Source organism: Rhinopithecus bieti, unplaced genomic scaffold (assembly GCF_001698545.2).
Source record: "Rhinopithecus bieti isolate Rb0 unplaced genomic scaffold, ASM169854v2 scaffold_1014, whole genome shotgun sequence".
Lineage (NCBI taxonomy): Eukaryota > Metazoa > Chordata > Mammalia > Primates > Cercopithecidae > Rhinopithecus > Rhinopithecus bieti.
In genome coordinates this window covers 5207302-5216772 of record NW_016803499.1, presented here as the reverse complement: position 1 = coordinate 5216772, position 9471 = coordinate 5207302, and the positions used below count along the sequence as shown (strand labels likewise).

General features: G+C 52.7%; 1 protein-coding gene across 2 annotated transcripts in view; it reads right to left on the bottom strand.

Annotated features, from left to right (window-relative positions):
* OSBPL5 (oxysterol binding protein like 5) overlaps positions 1-9471 on the bottom strand; it is an 80507-nt gene that overhangs the window by 31012 nt on the left and 40024 nt on the right. For both annotated transcript variants that reach the window (XM_017887327.1, XM_017887320.1), the window contains exons 4-7: positions 6303-6383; positions 5962-6063; positions 4399-4602; positions 3499-3583 (exon numbers count right to left, since the gene is read on the bottom strand). In XM_017887327.1, the coding sequence (XP_017742816.1) occupies positions 3499-3583; positions 4399-4602; positions 5962-6063; positions 6303-6383 (472 nt within the window). The remainder of the gene's footprint in view (positions 1-3498; positions 3584-4398; positions 4603-5961; positions 6064-6302; positions 6384-9471) is intronic.

Sequence of the window (9471 nt, the reverse complement as noted above, 5' to 3'; positions counted from 1 at the left end):
ACGCCATTCTCCTGCCTCTGCCTCCCAAGTAGCTGGGACTACAGGCACCCGCCACCTCGCCCGGCTAATTTTTTGTATTCTTTAGTAGAGACGGGGTTTCACCGTATTAGCCAGGATGGTCTTGATCTCCTGACCTTGTGATCCGCCCGTCTCGGCCTCCCAAAGTGCTGGGATTACAGGCTTGAGCCACCGTGCCCGGCCCAAATGAATGATTTTACAATGACTTATAATCCTATTTTGTAATATCAAGTGTTTTAAACCTTTAATACTTGACAAACTTTCCAAAATCAAATTATAAATTATATCTTTTTCTAACCTAATCCTTTAAGATATTATTAATAGGCTCCCTAAAGTCCAAAATGACATGTTTGGCTTTTATTTGGTATAAAATTATACACGAAGCATTGTCAAATATAAAATGGTGTTTGGTTTTCTTTGGGCTGTATTTGTATAAATATGTTATTGGTATGTGTTCCAAAATTATGGGAAACTCCTACAATTCTGATATGACCTAATGTACATTATCAGTAATAATTATAATTGTTATGTTAAATTACTTTGTGCCACAGAGGTAACAAATTTCCTTGTCAATTGTGTCTTTGACTATGGCTGCCCTAAAACTTTTTGTCATCCACAGACAATCGTCTTGTTTTGGTCCTCTTTAGAAGGTGGTTTTATAATGGTTTTATAATCAGCTATAAAACTTCAGCCAACATGGTGAAAGCCCATCTCTACTAAAAATACAAAAATTAAATGGGCATTGTGGCGGATGCCTGTAACCCCAGCTACTCGGGAGGCTGAGGCAGGAAAATCGCTTGAACCCGGGAGGAGGAGGTTGCAGTGAGCTGAGATGGCGCCACTGTACTCCAGCCTGGGGAACAGAGCGAGACTTCATCACAACAACAACAACAAAGAAGTGTGAAGTAATCTTTTTGACTTTTTGCTTAAAACATTGCTGATCCTTTGTTTTGCATATTTGTTTCTCTCTACCTGATTTTTACAGAATTTGGAAACTATCTGTGAGTATTCGTAACTTATGACAATGTAATTATTTGCAAAAGTGCAATAAGAATCTGTTTTCATTTGTAACAAGACACAATTGGAGAAATGGGTTATTTTACCAAGGCTTTGCCTGGAATGATGTGCTTTCCTTTAAGGACTCAAACTTGACTTATGGAGCCAATGAAAGCCCCTTGGAAAAACTGGCCTCATCCCTCGTCTACGCAGTCCCTGACCTGTGGTAAGTAAAGAATGTCACTTTCTGACAGGCCCAGGAGCTCCAAATTTATCTTGGAACTTCAAGAAGATGATAATTCACCCAATTTATAGGCATTTCATGGCACAAATCCATGACTGGGCTCAGTTTTAAAAAAGTCTTATCTGAGATTCCTTCTATGGAACAAAGTTCCATCAAAGACAATTTAAAAGCCTATGGAAAAAATAATTACTCTTGCTGCAGTGTATAGAAATAATTAGTCCAGGTATAATAGAGCAAACCAGTCCTACCACGATTCGTCCTTAGTTAAAATGGGAAACTGGAGAAAAAAAATTTGTTTCAAAACCTATAGTACAGTTGCTGTTAGATTCTAGTCTTCCCTAATGTGTTTCGATTTTTGTTATTTTCTACAGTTTGGACGAAATTCTAACTTTTCTTGGCTGCAAGTCTTCAAAATAATGTTTTCAAATTTTTTCCTTCTTTTTTTTCCCCGTTTTTCCTAATTTGGAGTCACTGAAGACTAAGCTGTGCTTTCTTAAAGCCCTGCAAACTGAAGCTAGGCAACTTAAACTTCAGAAGAAAATAACAGCAACCTACTTACATACATAAGCCACTTTCATACCTGCCTACTGATGTATGGACTTCAGAGTAATGTGGCCTATACCAATTTCTTATGTTTGTTCTTATGTTTGTCGTTGTTTTTCTCCCTTCCTCCCCCTATTTTCTCTTCATAGGACACAAGACTTCATAATCTTCTAAAAATGAGCTTTCCTAATAACTTGGGACCTACCTGTGTAGGAATAAACCATCCTAGCCATGAGAGATCAGGTGGAACCTGAGACCAGAGACTCGTTTTCTTCTAAAATGCTTTCTCCAAAAGATTTTTAAAAAGAAAAAGGGGGGAAATGTGAAATGAAAATATCTTGGGCTCCCAAAATCACGAAGCTAAAGGGAAAAGTCAAACTGGGCACTGCTTGGGGCCAACCTGCCTCCCATTCTACTCAGCCACCCCTCTGCTCACTGAGATAAATGCATATCTGATGGCCTCCTTTGGAGAAGCTCATCAGAAACTCAAAGGAATGCAACCATTTGTCTCTAATCTACCTATGACCTGGAAGCCCCCTCCCTGCTTTGATAGTCCTGCCTTTCCAGACCGAACCAATGTTCATCTTGCATGTGCCGACTGATGTCTCATGTCTCCCTAAAAATGTATAAAACCAAACTGTGCTCTCTGACCACCCTGGGCACATCGTCAGGACTTCCTGAGGCTGTGTCACAGGCGTGGCCTCAACCTTGGCAAAAGAAACTTTTTTTTTTTTTTGAGATGGAATCTCCCTCTATTGCCCAGGCTGGAGTGCAGTGGCCTGATCTTGGCTCACTGCAACCTCTGCCTCCTGGGTTCAAGCGATTCTCCTGCCTCAGCCTCCCGAGTAGTTGGGATCACAGGCACCCACCACCATGCCCAGCTAATTTTGTATTTTTAATAGAGACAGGGTTTCGCCATGTTGATCAGGCTGATCAAACTCCTGACCTCAGGTGATCCACCTGCCTTGGCCTCCCAAAGTGCTGGGATTACAGGTGTGAGCCACTGCACCCAGCCTGGCCAAATAAACTTTCTAAATTATCTGAGACCTGTCTCAAATGTTTGGGGTTCACACTAGCATGTGGTTGGAGCTCAGTAATTGTTATATGAGTGCTTTTATAATGTCACTGGGTTCTCATACCATTGAAGTGACAGGTGTTTTTATTTATTTATTTATTTTAAGATGGACTTGCATTCTTGTTGCCCAGGCTGGAGTGCAATGGCACGATCTTGGATCGCTGCAACTTCCACCTCCCGGGTTCAAGCAATTCTCCTGTCTCAGCCTCCTGAGTAGCTGGGATTACAGTCGCCTGCCACCATGCCTGGCTAAGTTTTGTATTTTTCAGTAGAGTTGGGGTTTCACCATGTTGGCCAGGCTGGTCCTGAACTCCTGACCTCAAGTGATCCACCTGCCTCGGCCTCCCAAAGCGCTGGGATTACAGGTGTGAGCCACCACGCCTGGCCTTTGACAGGTGGTATTTTAATGTCACGTTTTACCCATGGGGAACTGAGGCTAGGAATGGGGGCTCTGTGAGTGCAGGCCTGGCTCTGAGCCAGACTCATCCTGGCCAGACTTCAGGCTGCCCCCAGGCAGTGGAAGGGACTGAACTGGGGCCACCTGTACCTGGGTTACAACCTCAAAAGGGGGCCCACTTCAGGTGGGGGCACTGGAGAGCGACGCAAGCTGTCAGGCACTTACCATCGGACTCAGAGGCGGCCCTGAAGATCAGGTAGCTGCTGGGCAGGGGCTGTGTGATGGAGCCCACGCTCTCGCCTTTGGGGCCCTGGAGAGAGAGGATCTGGGTGTCACCCAAGGCAACACCCAGGACCAGCTACACAGACAGGTCAGGCAGAACCATGCGGACCCACGCCCGGGACCACCTGGATACCCCCAGGGCCACAGGGCCACCAGGTGGGGCCAGGCACCTGGCCAGGTAGACAGTTGGCTGCAGGGAGGCGGGTAGGTGAGGGAGCTCTGTCCCTTTTCTTAGCCAGCAGCTCTGCCCTCAGCTTTCCAGCTCTGAGCCTCCCGACTCGGGGTGGCCAGAATCAGCAAATGCACATCCAGGATGCCCAGTGACGTTTGAATCCCAGAAAAACCACGAGTAGCTTTTTGGTCTAAGTATTTCCCATGCACGACCGGGGTCAGACTCGTATGAAAGAACCCTGATGTTTCGCTGAAATCCAAATGCAACCAGGTGTTCTGGGTTTCTCTGGTTTCCTACCCATTAGACCTGGCAGGGCAGCCCCGGTTAGGAGGGGTGAGGGCCGGAAACTGCTCCTCAGCCACCCCTGGGGAGTGGCTACTATTCTCCCTCCTGGACAGCAGCTGGGTGAGGGGCTGGGGTGACCTTGCTGCCAGCTGGCCACCTCCTTGCAGCCTACTGCTTGCTTCACTTGGATGACCAGTGACCACATCTGATCATCATCCCCCCCACCCCACCCCGCCCCCCACCGCATGTGGGGCTCAGAGAAGGTGAGAGACCTGCCCAACGCCCCCAGGGGGCCATGTAGCTGGCTGGCTCCACCCTCCACCCTCCAGGAATGAGCCCCTTGGCCCTACGGGGCCTCTATCTCCAACCCCATCCCTCTGCAGCACCTTCACAGCCCAGACAGACTGATCCAGCGGGTGGAAGAGCTTGAAGCAGAAGCCGTCCTTCTTGGAGGGCCGCTCGATGAGCTCGCAGCAGTGCAGCAGCACCGTGCCCACCCACTGGCCCACCTTGGGCGTCTTGTAGATGAGCAGTACCCCCGGCTTCAGCACGCACCACAGCTTGGTCCAGCTCTTCAGGGTGCCACGGATCTGAGGGAGGATGCTGGCGTCAATGCCCACCCTCCGGGGCCACCACCCCGGGGCATCTTGATGGCTTGGCGGGGAGCCGGGCACAGACCAAGGTGGGCTGCCGAGGGGCATTTCTCTTCCCTCACTCCCCCACACCAGCTCAGAACTCACCCTTTCCTCGCCCCCACTCCCTGGGGTGGTGTCCTGTGTCTGTCGCATGCCCGAGCAGGGGCCAGGCCACGGCGAGCAGGACCCCAGGACTCAGAGTGGAACTTGGGGCAGGGTCCTCATTTAGGTTTTAAAAGGAGCCCATGTGTTATGGTGAATGCAAAGAAACATGTGGCAGCAAGGACAAATTTACTTGTGAAGGTCATGTTGAAGGTCAAGGCCCTTAGGGAGGAACCAGCAATGAGTGGCGCGACTATTGTAACTGGCAGCTTTGTAAACTCTTTTCTTTTCTTTTTTTTTTTTTGAGACAGTCTCTGTTGCCCAGGCCAGTGGCACAATCTCGGCTCACTGCAACCTCCACTTCTCAGGTTTAAGCGATTCACCTGCCTCAGTCACCCAAGTAGCTGGGATTACAGGCACCCACCACCGTGCCGGGCTAATTTTTGTATTTTTAGTAGAGATGGGGTTTCACCATTTTGGACAGGCTGGTCTCAAACTCCTGACCTCAGGTGATCCACCCGCCTTGGCTTCCCAAAGTGTTGGGATTACAGGCGGGACCCACCGCACCTGGCCTGGCAGCTCTGTAAATTCTGAAAGTAGTTGTCACTTCTTTTCTCATTCTGAACACTCACTTTTGCACCTAACTTTTGATTCATAATTTTGGTATGTGGGTAGAAGGAGCCCACATGGGCCAGGGCTCTGCAGACACCAGGGCCGGGCATACTTATCTGGTATGCGCTGCCCAGCAGCCTTCGAGTTCGGTAGTTTTACCTCCACTGTGCGCAAGGGGAAATGGAGGCTCAGAGGCTGAGTGAACGGCCGTGGTCTTCGTGAGGTCTGAGCACAGGACACCCCGCCCTGATGTGGGGTCCTCTCCCGGAAGCCGCAGCAATGCCTCCCTCCCCAGTGCCCTCCACCCACTGGCCAGGCCCCACCTTATTCAGAAATGGGGTCTTTACAGACATAATCAGGTGAAGATGGGGTTACACTGGAGTAAGGTGGTCCTAATTCCTACCACCAGTGCCCTTACAGAAAGGGGGAGACAGGTGGATAAGGAAAGGCCGCATGAGGATGGAGCAGAGGCTGCAGTGATGCGGCTGGATGCAGGGAAGTGAATTTCCATCGTTTCAGGCCACCCCACTTGTGGTCCTTTGCTATGGCAGCAGCATGCTGACCCGTGTCCTGGGTGGCCAGAGGCCGGGTGTCACCTACCTTCAGGCTGTCAGCCATGATGACCACGCTGGGGTCTGTCAGAGCGCTGAGCAGCTGCCGCGTGGCACGCTTCTTCTCCTGCCGGTAGTTCTCCTTCTGCACCTGGGCCCAGGGCACCCGCGGTGGGTCATGGGAGAAGGCACCAAGTTGCCCCAGCTCCTCCCACCGTCCGGCCCGGGCGGGGTCCAGGGGCAGGGGCAGGAGAGGAAGCGGGGGGCGTGGAGGCGACCAGGTGCGGTTTGTCCCCCTCCTTTTGACAGGTGGGGAGGGTGATCTCCCTGGCTCAGGTGGCCATCGGTCTGACAATGACACGGCTGCACCCTCCCTGGGCCTGGACTCACCTTGAGAGTCTCCTTCTTGGTGACCCTGGCGGTAGGAGACACACACTCCTTGTCTGACCCGTTGCACAGCCTGTACTCGGCCTACGAGAGAGAAGTGGGTATGGTGGACCGGGCACAGGGGCTGGCCCAGGGCTAGGAGCCCAGGTTGGCCTGATGCCAAGGATATGAGAGGCAGAGGTCAGAGAAGGGTGCTCTGCTTCCCTCCCACCTGGCACCCTCTGTCCCCTTGACCAGAACTTCCAGGGCTGCCATGTGGGGAGGGAAGAACAAGGGTGGCTGACGAGAGCCCCCCAGTGGGCGCGTGCCAGTGACCGGGGGAGACCCATCCTCCTCGGGGCACATGCTGGGATGTGGCAGGACAGTCAGGAAGGAGGGACATGTGGGGACATAAGGGTTCAGGGCGGACTTTCCATGGGTCTGATGGAGCCCTGAGGGACGGTCCTCTTTGAGGGGACACCTGGGAGGCCTCTGAGGAAGGCAGTCAGGGCGCCAGAGGGTGGAGTTCGCAGAAGGGGAGCTCGGCGGTGGCCACGACATGGTGGCAACAAGCACACAGGCTGGGTCTCTGGGGACCAGCCCTGCATCCACCGAAAAGAACAGCTTCCCTGCCTTGTCTTCCCTGCACGGTACCCAGCATGGCTGCTCCTTGGCCACTGCAAGTGCCCAGCTCTGGGCAGGGCCAATGTGCTGGTGGGGGGTGTGTAGTGGAGGTGCCCACCCCATCCTTTGGGAGCCAAGGGCGGGCGTCACTGTCCAGCCCCGAACCCGAGTCCAACACGTGGCTGACTGCACGGGCCCAGGGCAGCAGTCCCAAGATCTTGGAGGCAGAAGGGACCATGGTTCTTCTACAGATGGGGAACCTGAGGCCAGGTAGGGAGGGAGTTAGGACATAGAACCAGGTCTAAAGGCTGCAGGCCGGGGACAATAAGCTACGACCTGAATCCTGCCTGCTGCTTCCTTCTATGTGGTCTGCAAGCTAAGAACAGCTTCCACAGTTTTAATCAGTTGAAAAAAAATCACAAGAATATTTTGTGAGATGTGAAAATTATATGAAATTCAAATGAGTCCATAAATACGGTTTTCTTGGCACACAGCCAGGCGATCTGGCACGCGTTGTCTGTGGCTGTTCTCGCGCTTGGATGGCTGCACCGAGAACCTGGAACGGAGCCTGCGCCGCGGCGGGGCCTAAATGCTGTCTGGCCTTTTCCAGAGAAAGCGTGCCCGCCCTGCCCTGCTCTGGCTGGGCATCTGCGGGTGCTCAGCACTTTCCAGGGGAGCCTCCAGTGCGAGGAAAGCCTACCTCAGGGCTCCTCCTGGCCGGAAGCCCAGGATGCTGGGGACTGCCCACCACCCCAATCATGATGGTGCTAAGTACAGAGCTAAAGCCTTGTCTGCTGGGGCCCCAGGTCCTGTTCGGATGCTGCCTGTATTCATCTCCTTCATTCTGCAGTGAAGCATGAGGTAGGGCCGGTTACAGTCCCTATTTTATTTCTGTGCCTGGGAAATCAAGGCACAGAGAAGTGAAGAGCTAGCAAGGGGCAGGGCATGGAACCATTCCAAGGACTGGCAGTCCTGGCAGCACTGGGAGCCCGGCTTGGCCTTAGGCACTGAGGTTAGAAAGTAAAGATACCAGTGTCCTGCTCTTTCAGGGAGAGACAGACCAGCCACCAGCACGCAGAGGTGGGAGGAGCCAGGGGTCAGGTGAGCGCTGCGGTTCTGCAGTCCTGTGCATGGGTGTAAGCCCATCAGATCCCACAGCTCAGATCATCATTGTTATTACCAGCAATGTGCAGAGGAAGAGCCTACACACAGAGAGGTTCAGAAACCTGCCCAAGGTCACACAGCTAACAAGGAGCTGAGCTGGGACTGAACCCAGGCAGTGTCGCTCCAGTGTGGCACTTTCTTAACCAAGTCAGAGCATTCAGGATCACAAGAAGAAAAGAGTGCAAGACGGGGCGCCTGGGGGGCTCTGACTTGGAAGCCATCTTTGGGCTGATGATGAGTGATAAGGAGGAGGCAGATCCAAGTGACAAGGCATGTGCTAGACCCTGGCCAGGTGACAGGTCTCCAGGGACCCAGGCTGGCAGAGAAGATGTCCTAAGTTGCCCTCCTGGGAGTCCCCTGAGCTACAGTCTTGTTCACGGCATCCTTAGTTACCTTGGCACATGCTGTTCCCAGTCTGGAATGCTCTTCCCTGTGGCTGGGTAGCCCCTGCTCCTTTCTTTCTCCCTGAGCTGCTTCCCCAGAAGTAGGACAGCTCATGTCCCTGCTGGCACAGGTCCTGGTGACACATACCACCCTTGGCCCGCCCAGGACTTTTGCAATACAGTCACACAGCCATTTCTGTGGTGAACTGATGACTGTGTATGGCTCCTCCCAGGGGAGGGTTCTACCCTACTGCTCATTCACACTGGCAGCTGGGGGCTTAGCAAGCATCTCGAATGGATGGATGGATGGATGGATGGATGGATGGATGGATGCACGAACCCGCTGCCAATTCCCCTCCGCCCAGTTTCCCACCAGATGCAGCTGAATGGAGCTGTGCTTGTTTGAGGTAACAGGGGAAAATAGAGACAAGACTGTGGGGCATGGGACGGAGCACTTGCAACCCCTGCTCCCCAAATGGGCAGGACCCTTGGGGTCTGGTCACTGCAGCCCCTGCAGCCCCAGCACTGCAGAGAGTGCCTGCCCACTCCTCCCTCCTGCAGGCCAGGTGGGTACCCCGTCCAGGCACGCCAGGTCCTCTGCTCGCTCCTCAGTGCTACTGTGCATCAGCGCACAGTGCCACAAGGAGGCACCTGAGAGATGAGAAGTGCTGCTCAGAACCGTGAACTTCAGTCTGACCAGAACTTTGCAACCTATGAAAATTCCTTAAAAATATAATTTAGAGGCTGGGCGCAGTGGCTCACGCCTGTAATCCCAGCACTTTGGGAGGCCGAGGCGGGCGGATCACAAGGTCAGGAGATCAAGACCATCCTGGCTAACATGGTGAAACCTCGTCTCTACTAAAATACAAAAAATTAGCCGGGCGTGGGGTGGGCGCCTGTAGTCCCAGCTACTCGGGAGGCTGAGGCAGGAGAATGGTGTGAACCTGGGAGGCAGAGCTTGCAGCGAGCCGAAATTGTGCCACTGCACTCCAGCCTGGGGACAGAGGAAGACTCCGCCTCAA